This window comes from Eretmochelys imbricata, chromosome 3, assembly GCF_965152235.1.
Source record: "Eretmochelys imbricata isolate rEreImb1 chromosome 3, rEreImb1.hap1, whole genome shotgun sequence".
In the NCBI taxonomy this organism is placed as follows: domain Eukaryota; kingdom Metazoa; phylum Chordata; order Testudines; family Cheloniidae; genus Eretmochelys; species Eretmochelys imbricata.
In genome coordinates, this window is record NC_135574.1 from 12,089,793 (window position 1) to 12,104,948 (window position 15,156).

The following is a 15,156-nucleotide window of genomic DNA, read 5'->3' on the forward strand; positions in this document are numbered from 1 at the left end:
AATACCTTCCCTACAAAACCATCCTTATGGGGCAAGGATTGCTAAGGCCGGGTCTGCACTGGAAAGGTTTCCCAGGGCCAGTTTTACTGGCATATAGCAGTTGACATGACAATGTTGCTACAGCACACAGGCAGGCTGCCTTTACCGATCCCATACTTTATAGTGCCACTATTCGGTGACAAATAGAGTGCGGTCAGGTGATTAAAGACCATGAGTGATTTGCTTTATGGCAGAGGTGGGCAAACTACAGGCTCCGTCCGGCCCACGGGACCGTCGTGCCCGGCCCTTGAGCTCCCGGCTGGGGAAACTAGCCCCCGCCCCTCCCCTGCTGTCCCCTTCCCCCTGCAGCGTCAGCTCGCCGGGCTGCCAGCGCTCTGGGCGGTGGGGCTGCAAGCTCCTGCCGGGCAGTGTGACTGCGAGCTCCTGCCGGGCAGCACGGCTGCGAGAGCTGCTGGCCTGCCCCGCTGCTCTAGACTGCGTGGCGGCCTGGCTGGCTCCGGCCGGGCATACGGTTGCCAGTCCTGGTGCTCTGAGCGGCATGGTAAGGGGGCGGGGAGTGGGGGGGGTTGGATAAGGGGCAAAGGGTCCCGGAGGGCAGTCAGGGGACAGGGAGCAGGGGGTAGTTGGATGAGGCAGAGGTTCTGGGGGGAGGTCAGGGGATAGGGAGTGGTTGGATAGGTGTGGGAGTGCCGGGGAGCAGTCAGGGGACAGGGAGCAGGGGACGGTTGGATGGGGCGGAGGTTCTGGGGGGAGGTCAGGGGATAGGGAGTGGTTGGATAGGTGTGGGAGTGCCGGGGAGCAGTCAGGGGACAGGGAGCAGGGGACGGTTGGATGGGGCGGAGGTTCTGGGGGGAGGTCAGGGGATAGGGAGTGGTTGGATAGGTGTGGGAGTGCCGGGGAGCAGTCAGGGGACAGGGAGCAGGGGACGGTTGGATGGGGCGGAGGTTCTGGGGGGAGGTCAGGGGATAGGGAGTGGTTGGATAGGTGTGGGAGTTCCGGGGGACAGTCAGGGGACAGGGAGCAGGGGGCGGTTGGATGGGGCGGAGGTTCGGGTGGGGTGGCGTGGCGTGGTCAGGGGACGGGGATCGGGGGGGTTGGATAGGGCATGGGAGTCCTGGGGGCCTGTCAGGGGATGGGGGTGTGGATAGGGGTTGGGGCAGTCAGGGAACAGGGAGCGGGGGGGGTTGAATAGGGGGTGGGGTTCCAGGGGGGCAGTTAGGGGCGGGGCAGTCCCCGGAGGGGGCAGTCAGGGGACAAGGAGCAGGGGGGTTTGGGTAGGTCAGGAGTTCTGAGCGGGTCAGCCAGGGGGTGGGAAGTGGGAGGGGGCGGATAGGGGGCAGGGGCCAGGTTGTTTGGGGAGGCACAGCTTTCCCTACCTGGCCCTCCATACAGTTTCAGAACCCTGATGTGGCCTTCAGACCAAAAAGTTTGCTCATCCCTTGATGGGCTTGAAATTCATTTTTTGAGTTAAATTTCCAAGGTGTTTTTATGTAAAGCAGCCTGGAGAAACAAAGCAATTCCATCACATGCACCTGTGCTCGACAGCAGTAGACCTCCCGACTCCGGGAGGGGGATGTGATCTTAGAGGTGACATTTGGAAAAGGGCTGAGAACGGGGACTCCTGGGTCCTCCTTGGTTTTTTAATTGTGATTTGTGTTGCATAGTGCTCGTTCATCTAACCATGGGGGTCTCAACATACTTTGTGGCTCTGTAGAACTAGCCGACATGCCATAGCCCAGCACATACAGACTGCATAGTCCTTCTGAAAGGCAGGGCAAGTAAGTGGATGAAATTTGGGTCTGCCACATTGTACACCTACTTTCTATTCTCAGCACTGTCAGCAGCGCACTTGTGCACTGGGTGTTCTTAGCTACCCATCGGGGAATGATACCTGCCTTGCTCGGTAGGAAAGGTGGTGAATTACAGAAAATTATTACTATCAGTAAGTGGAACAGATGAGTCTTTGACTCACAGTCCCCTGGCTCCTAGGCCTTCCTCTGTGCCAAAAGGTATTTCAATAGCAGCAGTGTCTATGTCCTGTTCAGAGCTGTCACTGCATACATTTGTCTCAAAGCGATGCAGGAGGCTCAGTGGGCTGGTAGGAAGAAGTTTTCAAAGGCATCTAAGGGAGTTCAGCACGCAAATTCAACTGATATTGTGTGAAGTATTTCTTCACACAACACATAGTCAACCTGTGGAACTCCTTGCCAGAGGATGTTGTGAAGGCCAAGACCGTAACACGGTTCAAAAAAGAACTAGATAAATGAATGGAGGATAGGTCTGTCAATGGCTTTTAGCTAGGATGGGCAGGGATGGTGTCCCTAGCCTCTGTTTGCCAGAAGCTGGGAATGAGCGACAGGGGGTGGCTCACTTGATGATTACCTGTTCTGTTCATTCCCTCTGGGGCACCTGGCATTGGCCACTGTCAGAAGACAGGTTACTGGGCTGGATGGACCTTTGGTCTGACCCAGTAGGGCCGTTCTTATGTTCTTACGAAATTCAATGGCTGTTGATCACATAACTCCGTAAGGTGCCTTAGAAACTTCAGCCAAAGAGTGCAATGAATTCCACTGTGAAAATGGTGATATTCTTAATTGTAACTCAGTCAAATATGGGCAGATTCTCGTGACACCAGTAAAAGGCACCCCTCTGACCTCTGCACTACATCCCTGCCAAATCTGGATTCCCTGCTCCTTTAGCCTATGATGTGAAAATTGTTCAAACAGTGCCTGGAGATTTGTTTTATGTATCAAAAAATTACCTCTTTTGGATGGACCGCCTGGAAAATGAGTGCAACCTTTTTGATGAATGTGTCATTAAACTTCAACCCAAGGCAAGTGCCGGGCATGGAAAATTTCAGCTCGAGAAGTTAATATTTGCTGAAGTTACAAAGTTTGCTGAAGTTACGTAATCAAAAATAGGGGGCGATAATGGAAAGTGTTTGGAAACCTTAAAAAATGTCACCATTGCGCTGCCTGTACTTATTTCCATTTGACGAGATACCTGCAAAATCTAACCCAATATACAACGCAACGCTTTGCTCTGTTCCTTTACCTCAAACAGTCAATTAGGAAAAAGAAAAGACCAGAAAATAGGTCAATTGTTGACCTGTAAATGTGCAACGTTGGTAATTCTACTGTCACTCGGTCTCCTTCCACGTTCCATTCGTCGTCGTGTTCATCTGTGGATGTAGAGACTGATGACAGTCTGGGCCATTACTGGCAAACAGGAAGCAGTCAGAAGAGAAAATGTGTCATGAAAGTTGCTGTCATCCAAAGAGAGGAGCCGGCGGGATGATGACTGTAGTGACCTGAAATATCAAAAGTTAATGTGACACGAGTGGCTGGTGTCAACATGATTCCTACCAGATAAGTGTCCGGGTCCAAAAATCAGGATTACAAGTGGCAATGACACTAAGGGTTGATGGGTATGGTTCTCGGGCAAGAGGCCATTGTGTTAGGCACTGTACAAACACAGAGCAAAAAGTCAGTCCCTCCAGATACTTAGAGCATACAAACTAAGTGTATGACAAGAAACAACAGATGGATACAGACAGACAAGGGAGCACAAGGAAACATTGATCAGCATGATGGGCAGTGGACTCTGCATGCCAGTGAAGAAGAGTTTTAAGGAGGAATTATAAGGCAAACAATGAAATACTCTGCAGGAGGTCAGACTAGTTGATCATAATGGGGCTTCTTGGTCTTAAAAATCTGACTCTATAATTGGCTTTCTAGTCCCTATCTTTCTACAAAGGTAGTGTGGACTGGAGGAACGAACACAAAGTTGAGTTAGGAAGTCCTGTGTTTTAATGCACTGCCTTGGAATTTACCATGTGGCTGTGGGAAAGTGACTTCACCTTCTGTCTCCGGGCTTGTCTACAAGGAGGGAATTGACTGGAATAGCTATTCTGGAACTTCTCTATGTGTGGACACTCTAGGCTGGAGTAAAAGTCACTATTGTTTCAGAATAATTACTCCGCTTCCACAGTGGGGTAACTATTCTGGAATCGAGTGACTTTTATTCTGGAATCGAGTGTCCACACAGGGAGCTATCTGCAACAGCTGTTATGGTCAGTTTCCTGTGTCTCCCCATGCCTAGTACTGCAGTATGCTCACCCATCCACCTCACAGTAATGTTGTCAGGATTCTAAAATAATCTGTACAGCGTTTATCTCTGAGTGACCCCTGCTTATCATGATAATCGTAATTGTCTCAGTGTTGCCCTGTGCTCCCCCAGTTATTTGTTGCATCTACCTCTTGTTTCTCATCTTATACTTAAATTGTAAGCTCTTCAGGGCAGGGATCACCTTTTGTCATATGTTTGTATAGTGTCTAGCAAAGTGGGCTGGGAACCCTTGGTTGCTACCCCAGACCAAAGCAATAATAATGAAGTGCTTTGAACATGTGAAGTACTACATTCATGCTAGAACAATTAGATTATTCTACACTAGTTATTGTACAGGGCCCATCACCATAGTATCTGAACACCTAGAAATGGTCCCTCCATGTCCTGGCAAGGGTGAATAAAGGTCAACAAGAACTCAGCATCACGTTCTATCAGTGGTGTATTTTCCCCTAATGGTGGGGATGGAGAGAAACGACTGGCATCTAAGTTCTAGTTATATGGCAAGTGTCTGTGCAATTCTTGATTCAACATTGAGGTTGGTGAAATGGAGCCTGGTCTTATTGTCTCAAAAAAAGCCATGCAAAGCAATAGCGAAAGGAGCGCTTGTTTTGGGCAGCTCTGCTAGGAAATTTTATGCACGGCCATGAGCGTGGTGGGCTCCCCCCAGGTCACAGCACAGAGACCACCATCACGCTTATCACCAATCTGCTTCCTGATGAGCGGCATGAGGAAGGATGGTTGAGTGCATAGGGTTGGGGTGTGCCCCCTAGGCCTGTGGTTTTCAAACTTTTTTTCTGGCGACCCAATTGAAGAAAACTGTTGATGCCCGCGACCCAGCGGAGCTGTGGATGAGGGTTTTGGGGTGTGGGAGGGGCTCAGGGCTGGGGCAGGGAGTTGGGGTGCCAGAGGAGGTCAGGACTCTGGGCTGGGGGTGCAGGCTCTGGGATGGGGCCAGGGATGAGGGGTTTGGGTTGCAGGAAGGGGCTCCAGGTTTGGGGGGGCTCAGGGCTGGGGTAGGGGATTGGGGTACAGGTTTGGGGCACGGGCTTACCTCCGGTGACTCCTGGTTAGCGGCGCAGCTGGGGTGCAGAGGCAGGCATGGTGCCTGTCCTGGCATCGCGGACCATGCTGCGCCCCAGAAGCGGCCAGCAGCAGGTCCGGCTCCTAGGTGGAAGTGCGCAAGTGGCTTTTCGCGGCTCTCGCTAACAGGCATCTCCCCCTCCTCCAGCTCCCATTGGCCATTGCTCGCGGCAGGGGCAGCACGTGGAGCCCCATGCCTCCCCCCTGCCTAGGAGCCGGACCTGCTGGCTGCTTCCGGGATGCAGCGCGATGTCGGAACAGGTAGGGACTATCCTGCCTTAGCTGGGCAGCATTGCCAATGGGACTTTTAATGGCTCAGTCAGCGATGCTGACCAGCGCGGCCATGACTCAGTGCCTTCCATTCCCAGAACTGGGTCGCGACCCATGGTTTGAAAACCACTATCGTAGGCAACTTGTTGTCAATTCCCCGCTCAGCCGCAGATTGCCTGAGTGGCCTTGGGTAAGTGACTTAATCTGTGCTGTGGCTCAGTTCCCCAAATACTTCACGGGGCTGTTGTGAGGCCAAAATCCACAATAAGATGCATGGGTGATGGGGGCCATGTAAGTATCTAGACAGACAGAAAGCTTTAGAGGGGGTTCCTGGGCAACAGGGATGAGGTGCTTGTGAGGAGAGTTTTCAGGGCTCGTGATACGTCAGTTTAGTGGTTAAAGAGAGGCCCCGATCTCCAGTGCAATTATCTGTCCACCAGCACCCAATTCACTAACCAAAGAAAAATACAATGCTAAGAAAATGAGCTGTCTAATGTAACTGTGATGGCTCCGGGATGAAACCCCGAGATAGGCAGCCTGGTGTCTGTTGCTGTTTCACGGCATGACAGTCTGTCACTTTCCCACTTCTTTTGAGGGGTTGGGGTTTTTTTGAGCTTTCATTTCTAATCTGGGAAACCACCATAAATTCAAAACCAGTGATCCAAATCCAGGGTTCCTTGACCACATTTCTCTGTGTATTTTCAGTGCTGCCAGCCCATCGCATGTGGAGTTAATGGCAGGTACATAAGCATTGCTTTTTAGTACTTCACATACTGTGATCCTTTACACTGTGTTTAATAAAAGCATGTACAGCAATGCTAAGATGAGCTCTTGCAAAAAATGGGCCCAAGGGTCTCATCCTGTAATGAGCTCTGTCCAGGAGTGAATGAGGATCCATCTGGGAGAGCTCACAACACAATAGGTGTATACTGAATGGAGTTGAATGGTTCTGTTTACTATAATGATCCAAGGATAATCTTATTTAGTGTGTTTGTTGATCTCAAAGCTCTTTACTAAGAAAGGGCAATCTTATTATCCCCATTTTCCAGATAGAGAAACTGAGGCAGAGAGTGAAATTATTTGCCCAACATAACCCAGCAAGCAGGGAGTAGAGCCAGGAACAGAACCCAAGTCTCATAAGTCCCAGGCCAGAGCTTTAACCATTATGCTCCATTGCCTGGCTGTTCCTCTCTGCCCTCTTTGCTCTTCATTGCTCCCCTCTAGTCCATCCAAAGTGCAGCTGCTAAAATTATTTCCCCCAGCCATTCACTTCACACCTCTATTCAGATACCTTCAGTGGCTCCATCTTGCCCACCAGAGTAAGCTCAACTCCCTTAGCCTACCTTCAAATCCTGGCAAAAGTTGGCCCGAGCCCACAGCTTATATCTGACGTCTTAGCTCCAGGTGACACTTTGCCAAGGATGGCAGTCTTGAGGGCTTCTTTACTAGGATCCTCCATGCTGCCCTCTATGCATGGCATGACCTTCCAATGCAGGGGCCCCAGGCCCATTCAGAACCCTTGCCCAGAAACACTAACCCAGGGCAAATGCCCTCTCAAGCACAATGTATGCATAAAAGGAAATTTACAAGGCTTTCTTGGTCATCCCCCTGACCATCCCCAGCCCCTGAGGGATCGTATACCCCATCATAGAGTCAAAGAGGATGCACATGCTTTATTCTAACAAATTTTCAAGTATGTGTTTTGGATTTTTTGCAATATTCATGCATCTCCTAAATATGAATTAGAAGCAAAACCCTCCTGAGATCAACAACAACAACATTATTTAAGGTTGCCAAATCAAGCACTCAGAAAGAAGGAAATACAAAAGTTACGGTTGCTTGTACAAACTCAGAATGGTCCCCTTGTGCATGTACATTATGTAAAAGACTTTAATTATGTGATCACGTACTATTTTGCCCCACAGACTCCTGCCTCATTCAGTGTGAGGATAGATGAGTCATTCAATATTTCGATTTCTCCTCATTGTTCAGTGTGAACCCTGTCCAGAAGACTGAATCACTGAGTGCCTTCCACGCTTCTCTGATCATCACAGTAGTATCGGAGTGCTCACACAAACATCAATTCATATGTTTTTACAATCCCCGCTCTGAGATGAAGGGCTGGTATTATCCCCATTTGATAGAGGGGGAACTGAAGCACAGGGAGCTTGAGGTCAAAAGCAGCCATACATTTTGAGTGCCCAGTTTGAAAGGTGCTTAGGGAACCTCATTTTTCAGGGTACTTATCATTGTATAGCCCTCTACATGGTCAAAACACAGGTCCCATTGCAGCTATGCGTGCTCAGCACTTCTGCAAATCAGACTGCAGGGTCTCAAGGCAGGTACCCAGACACACGCAGTTAGTAACCACCTGTGAAAAGTTTGGTTTAAGTGACTTGCCCAGCACCACACAGGAACTCTGGCAGAGGAAGGGATAGACTCCAGTTCTCCAGGACAGCATTTAACTGCCTTAATCGTGAGACCATCCTTTCTCTTCCTTCAGTCCCCTGCCTTATTCACTGCACACCTTCCAGCTTCTGCAACAAAGGAGGATGGGGCCCTGCAGAAATGTCGCCTTCACTGCACAGTCCTGATTCATCCCCAGAGCAGGTCCATCCTGAGCACTGAATGAGGCAGAGGTCCTGGGAAAAAGAATACTATGTGACCATGTAACTAAAAACTATATCATAATATGTATGCACAAGGGGGTGAATTAAGGTTGTACACGTTCCTTGCCCAGCAAGTTCCAGTCTTTCCCCCTATCCAGTCTCCTTGCCAAACCATTCCCCGTTCCCACGACACACTCCTGGCTCCTTGCCCTGCCAGTCCCAGTTCCCTGCCCTCCCAATCCATCTTTCTCCCCCTTGGTCTCCAGTCACCACCCACCCATGTTCCCCATCAGCTCCCAGTCTCCCTACCCAGGCTTCTTGTCCAATCGTGGTGTTTCCACCTCCCCTGGTGCCTTGTCCCAGTCTCTTTGCCCAGCCAGTCCCAGTTCTCCCTTTGCACTCTGGCTCCTTGTCAGATCTGTCTCTCCTCTCCCACCTCTTTCTCTGCACCCCACTGGTTCCCAGTTCCAGACTCTACAAAGGCACCTCCTCCAATTTCAGTGTCCCCCCCCCACTAGCTCCCAGTATCCCGCATTTCCATCCCCAGCTTCCAGTCCCAGTCTCCTTGCCCAGTCAATCCCACTCTCCTCCCAACACCCAATCCCACTTTCCTTCTCTCCCTCACACTAGCCACCAATCCCAGTCTTCCTCCACCCCAGCTTCTTGTCCCAATCTCCTTCCCACACCTTCCCCTCCTAGGTCCAGCTCTTGTCCCCTCTGCATTTGAACCCGGTGACTTCCTCTTCCACACTGCCTGGTTGCCAACAGAGAAGTCACGGAGAACATAGGAGAGGCAGGGTCCCTGCTCTCGGTTCTGGTGCCCGGCCCCACCTTGGTCCTGAGCAGCCATTACAGGGAAAGTCCAGCTTGTCCCATGTAGCCCTGAACTGGAAGGACCATACTTAATCACTTTGTGGGGATGAGCAGTCTGGTCAACGGTACTAGGACCTGAGAGAGGCTCCAACATGCACAGTGAGGTCAGAATCTTCAGGGATTTTAACGGCTCAGCGCTGAGAAGTCTCTACTGAGCATGTGGGAATTGGGCTTTTTCAAAGGCTTATAATTTGGCCAAATTTGGGAGAATTTTCATGGGAACACCGAAAGGCACACCCCCTGACAAGTTTCAAGTCCTTGCCCCAAAATATAGGGGTCCAAGAGCTTTCCAAAGGAATTTTTTTATCATGGGCAAAACAAAATACTTTCTTCTCGTCTCAGAAATGAGTCAGGAATATAGCCTAGTCCCCAGTGCCTTTAACCACGAGGGAACATCCTTTCTTGTCTTGTAGCCTGCTGCCCCATGCACTGTCCAGCCTGGGCACAGAATGAGGCAGAGGACCGGTAGAGGAACTAGCAGGTGATCATGTAGTTAAAGACTGTACTGCCATGCTCAGGTACATGGGCACTTAATTAAAGTGGCACCAGCAATCTAACTTTTGAGTGCTTGACTTTGTGATCTTAATGTTCTTGTACGTAGATTTTTGTAGGCAGTATTTAGGTCTGTCTACATAGGTGTGTGTGTGTCTGTGGCAGACGCATGGAGAGAGAACTGACTAATATGAAGAAAGAAAAAAATGCTGACAACACAAGTGCAAAAACGGATGGCACCAGTCTACATCTCTTTCGGGCTATTTTATCTCTTATTTATCACTCTATCTGCATCTGATCATTTGGTCTGGGATTCTGATATCTGGGTAGTCGGTTCATCACGTGTATTTTCCTTTCTGCCTCCCCCCCGTGACAGCTTGAGGATGTGGCATAGAAAACGTCAAATGTCAGCTCCTCCTGACCCAGAACCGCAAGGAAGGGTGGAGAAGCCACATCTTCGCTGCAATGGAAATGATGGGAGTGATTGAAAACCCTTATAAAAAGGAGCTGTAGCTGGCTGATCGATATATTCGCAGTGAAAGACCTCCTGCAGAAGGATACTCACCTACTGCTTCAGACAGTCCAGCTCTGCAGCGGAAGAGAGATCGCCATGGCTTTTGCAAGACACCCCTCACTGGTGAGTACTTTTATTTAACCCAGGTGGCCACAAATCTCACTCCTTTGGACACCAAGGGCGAGGGTGAGCATCCGTCCCATATTTAAAGGGACAGTCCCGTTTTTGGGGACTTTTTCTTATATAGGCGCCTATTGCCCCCAGCCCCCTGTCCCGTTTTTCACAGTTGCTATCTGGTAACCCTACCAAGGGCCCACTTATGCCAGCGGTGCGTATGAGTGACTCCTCTTGCCTGCAGTGGGAGCTACTCACAGGCAGCATGATTAAGCCCTTGGGCAGTGGGACGAGTTTGGGATTTTCTTTAAAGCTTTCTCAAGTGGATTTAGGGCTGGTGAGAAGTGCTGGGTTGACAGCCCTGGGGACTTACCTCTGCCATTTCTCCACTGGCGGTGCAAGCTGCCCTTCTCTGTTTCAATAACCTACCCCAAGCCTGTTTTGAAAGGAGCCCTTCCGAGGGGGACAGGACTGTGCGTTATTGTTATTTAGTTGTAATGACAGTGCCACTTACTGGTCCGGATTGGGAGTGGCACTGTATAAGTTCATCGACAGAGACAGTATTGGGACACTAGATGGGAAGGGCTCTGAGTGACTACAGAGAATTCTTTCCCAGGTGTCTGGCTGATGGATCTTGCCCGCATGCTCGGGATCAAATTAACCTCCGTATTTGGGGTCAGGAAGGAATTTTCTCCTGGGTCAGATTGGAGGAGACCCTCAGTTATTTTCACCTTTCTCTGCAACATGGGGCCTGGGTCACTTGCAAGTTTAAGCTAGTGTAAATGGTGGATTCTCTGTAACTTGAAATCTTTAAACCATGATTTGAGGATTTCAGTAACTCAGCCAGAGGTTAGGGGTCTATTCCAGGAGTGGGTGGATGAGGTTCCGTGGCCTGCAATGTGCAGCAGGTCAGACTTAGATGATCATGGTGGTCTCTACTGGCCTTAAAGTCTATGAGCCGCTGCCTCGACCAGCTTACAATCTAAGCAGACAAAGGTTGGGTGGGGAAAGAGAAGCTGACAGGAAGGCGATTTGCCTAAGGACACAAAGCAGGTCAGTGTCAGAGCTGAGAACTGAACCCTGACTTTCAGCTCAGTGCCCTTATCCACTGATTTTTCAAAAGGGCTGCATACCCAGGGGAGTCAATGCGAGCCTGATGGAGCTACGCAAAGCTTCAGTGAAGCAGGCACCTCTTCCCACAGTGCCGCCAAAGCCGCTCAGCTGTGACTGTCCCCCTGTTGGGTTGCCGGGCACGTTTAGTCCTTGGCACCTGCCCGGATGCTGGGTTGCCCCGCCACCCGGCTGTAACCTTTGACGAATGCGGGTTTGAATCCTGTCTTCAACAGGAATGTGTCTGGGTTTTCCCCTTCCACAGCCCGGGATGGCAGCAACACTCTTGCAATGTTCGCTGTTTTGGTGCGTCAGCGTCTCAGCTTTTACTCCAAAGACAAAGGGAGTGTCTAGCACCGCAAAGCTTGAGCACATGACACGAGTGCACCCCAGCCGCCCCCCAAACCAGAAGCCAAATCAAAAGCAGCCAATAATAATCATTATTATTTTTAAAAAAATCTCATGATTGTCGGGGCCTGACCCGTGATTGCCAAGTGCTTTGGGATGGCAGGGCTGTCTTTGTGTGTGCCACAAAACCGCAGGACCCAGCTGGCACGATTGCCAACTCTGCCAAAGGCAGGCTGGGGGCTGGAAAAGAAGGGGGTAATTCCTCCAGCTCTGGGCTGAGTTTCTTTGGCAGAGCGGTGCAGGAGGCCTCAGGGCTTGCAGGGACTGTTTGAGGGAGGAGGGACTTTGGCAGAGTAGCACCACGGCCAAGGATGTAGCCTAGCAGGGATGATTGCAGGTCAGGAATCCTGCAGGCTGGGGCAGGGCTGTAGGGAGGCCTGGGTTTGACAGAGCTGGGGATGCTACTTGCCAGTTAGAGCTGATGTGCTGGGGCAGAGAGGTGTGGAGGATACTTCGGCCTCTCTGAAGCTGAGCTTAACCTTGAGCATCTAAATTAGGCCCTCCCTGATTGCCGGGACACTTTGGAGAACCAGGTCCCACAGTGTGGATTTAAAAGCTTAGCATTGTACTCCCCTTTTTGAAAGCTTCAGCCAAGAGAGAACGCGCAGCATTCCTCAGGTGCCCGCGTGTGATATAACCTTTCCAGGAGCGATTCGATCGCCTGAATCTTCAGCCTCGAATCTCATCCAAACCTGTTCACCCAGTGCTCACTTCATGTCCTGGGCCATGTGTAGACATGGATCTGCAGAAAATCCCCCTGATCTGAACACCCCTGGACTTTGGGAAACGATCGGATAGGAACGATCCAGTCCTGGATCCAAATCCAACCGCTGTGGAGCTGGCTTTCTCTGATCCTACTTTTCTGCTTAACAGGGACAGAGATTTTCTTTGGCTGGTCTGTCTCTCATTGGCTTGGATTTGCTCCTTTGCCTTTACCCTGCTTAGAGCGCCACCATCTGATTCTGTTGTTTGTCCTTAGCTTTGCTCCTTGTGATGGTGTCTGCCTCCCCCCTTGCTGGATTTCACTGTGCCCTCCTCCCCAGCATTTCCAATGTTTGGCTATGTCCCTGGAGCCCCCTGCATGCACAGAGAGACCAGGGAAAATGGACTGGACTTTGCATTGAAAAGTACTCTACCAGATGCAGTAAAAGGGAGTAGGGGAAAGGGAGAAGTGTAAAAGAGACTGGGACAATGCAAGTGGGCAGCTGTGGCCTTCTGGATCGAGCTAGGGAGTCAAGCATCCTGGGTTCTGTTTCTGCCAGCGCTGGCTTTGGGCAAGTCACTGTAGCCAAAATGTTCAAATGTGGGTGTCTAAAGTTAGGCACCTAAATCCATATTTAGGCTCCTAAGTGGCTCGATTTTGCAGAGGTGCGGAGCATCTAGCTGCTTCTCTTCCATATCCAGCCTTGTGCATCCTAGCTTGATAATAATCAACCCCCAAGAGCAGGACCTGTCATAGTTCTTAGAAGAGGCATCTCTACTGAGTGCAAATATTTATTTTAAAGACAAAGATAACCATAAACAAAGATTTTCTTGAAAACTCTGGGCTCTGTCCACCTTTGAATTGTCTTCCATTGGAAGCAGCATAAGCCTCTGCTGCTGTGCTGGCCAGTATGTTATACCCAGCTGAGCTAGAGCTGCGGGTGAATGGTAACCATAAGCCAGCGCTGATTCCCCGGGATGGATGAATTGGCCTTCACTCTAAATCACTGTTCACCGTGCTTCGCTTGTGCTTTGCTCTTCCTTCACAAGAGATTCCTGAGTGAGGTGTCACTGGAGTTTGATGCCCTCGTCAATTCCAAACTCTGATCTGAATAGAATCAAGAAAGATGTTTCTCTCTTTCAGTTCAGGACACTGCTGCTGATCCTGGTGCTCTCGGCTAAACCAGCCCATGGGAGGGTTGTACGGACTGTACCCAACAAGGAAGGAGGCACTAATGAGAAAATGAGCGACGACTGCCAGACCCAAAAGAATTCCAGATTCCCTCTAAGTGTGAAAGTCAACATACACATCAGCAGCCCCAGTCATGCTATCAGAATGGCTCATGATGTCAGGAACCGGTCTATATCTCCTTGGGATTACAGGTAACAGGCACATCCCATTGCCGGGAAATGCACTGGCCACGCTGCACTGCACAATTATCTGCATGTTCCCATTGTGAACAAGAAGGTCGTTGTGTGCTTCCAGCATTTGCAAAGGGTATTGGGTGAATTTGCCATGGAACTCCACTAGGTGTCCTCAGCCAGAGCACTGCTACATTTATCTGATACAGAGGAATTAAAAACACTCTCCTAAATTTTCAGCCATTTCTAGGAAATCACTCTAAACTAAATAACACAGGGGGACTCCTTTTACCGTGTCTCCTAATGCAGATCAGTAGGCATGTAAGGGGGAAAAAGGATAAAAATATAAAATGAATAGAAGGAAGTACCTTTGCACAGTGCATAATGAACCTAGGAAACTCACTGCTACAGGATATTCTAGCCTCTGTCGGGGATAGGATCATGGGCTAGATGGACCATTGGTCTGATCTTGTGTGGTCACTCCAATATTCCTATTCTCTGGGCAAATTTACAGTCAACATAGCCATGTCCAGACTAAGAATAGCATCTATTTATTAAGTAGAATAAAATTACAAGGCCTATCAATCTGTTTGCTTCAGGCTAAAAATTGATCACAAGCTTAGGCTCATGAATTAGCCCCAAGATTGTATACTGCGTGGTTCCTAAGTGCATCATCTCTATGCTTCTCCAGAAACATCCTTCACGGACCTCATTTGGAAATAGGGTGACCAGTTGTCCCAATTGTATAGGGACAGTCCCGATAGCTGAGGCTTTGCCTTATATAGGGGCCTAATGCCCCCCACCCTCACCCTGATTTTTCACACTTGCTGTCTGGTCACCCCATTTGGAAATAGGTTATTGGGTGAGAATAAACACTGATCTGTTGAGTGATTCATGGAGGAGACTCAGCCCCTGCCACTCTGCATTGTCCTCCGAGGAACAGCGATTTCACAGACTTCATTCTCTTTGTGTCTTGATTCGCAGCATGACCAAGGATCCCAACCGGTTCCCCGAAGTGATCGCCGAGGCCAAGTGCCGCCATTACAGCTGCGTGAACGCCTTGGGGCAGGAGGACTACAGCATGAACTCCGTCCCCATCCAGCAGGAGATCCTTGTTCTCCGACGGGAGCAGAGAGGCTGCCAGCACACCTACCGGCTGGAGAAGCAGCTCATCACCGTAGGCTGTACCTGTGCCGTGCCCCTTCTCCATCATCAGTCCTAAGAGGGTCAGGACAAGGAAGACACATGGACAGCTAGCCAACGTAACAAATGACATGAGTAACAAATTCGTGATTACTCTGATCTGTCAGATCCTCATGAAATTTTAACCTGAATTTCAATACAGAATTGGGGGTGGGGGTGGGGATTTTTTCCAGTGCTGATTATTAGTGTTATGAATTAATATTTACATTATGGTAGGGCCTCCAGGCTCTGATCATGGACCCCTTTGTGCTAGGTGCTGTACTGACATAAAAGTAGAAATGGACCATGCCC

The 15,156-nt window shown here is 49.9% G+C and overlaps 1 protein-coding gene across 1 annotated transcript; it reads left to right on the forward strand.

Moving 5' to 3' along the window:
* The first annotated feature begins 10,062 nt into the window (after window positions 1-10,062).
* Window positions 10,063-14,884, forward strand: LOC144261942 (interleukin-17F-like). Its single transcript, XM_077811516.1, has 3 exons — window positions 10,063-10,089; window positions 13,445-13,683; window positions 14,647-14,884. The coding sequence occupies exons 1-3, from the start codon at window positions 10,063-10,065 to the stop codon at window positions 14,882-14,884; spliced, it is 504 nt and encodes a 167-aa protein (XP_077667642.1).
* The last annotated feature ends 272 nt before the right edge of the window (window positions 14,885-15,156 follow it).

Excerpts from the sequence above, each read along its gene's own strand:
- LOC144261942 (XM_077811516.1), top strand. The coding sequence starts at position 10,063 with ATGGCTTTTGCAAGACACCCCTCACTG. Across the intron at positions 10,090-13,444 it reads TTGCAAGACACCCCTCACTG|TTCAGGACACTGCTGCTGAT; the intron begins GTGAGTACTTTT and ends TCTCTCTTTCAG. Across the intron at positions 13,684-14,646 it reads ATATCTCCTTGGGATTACAG|CATGACCAAGGATCCCAACC; the intron begins GTAACAGGCACA and ends CTTGATTCGCAG.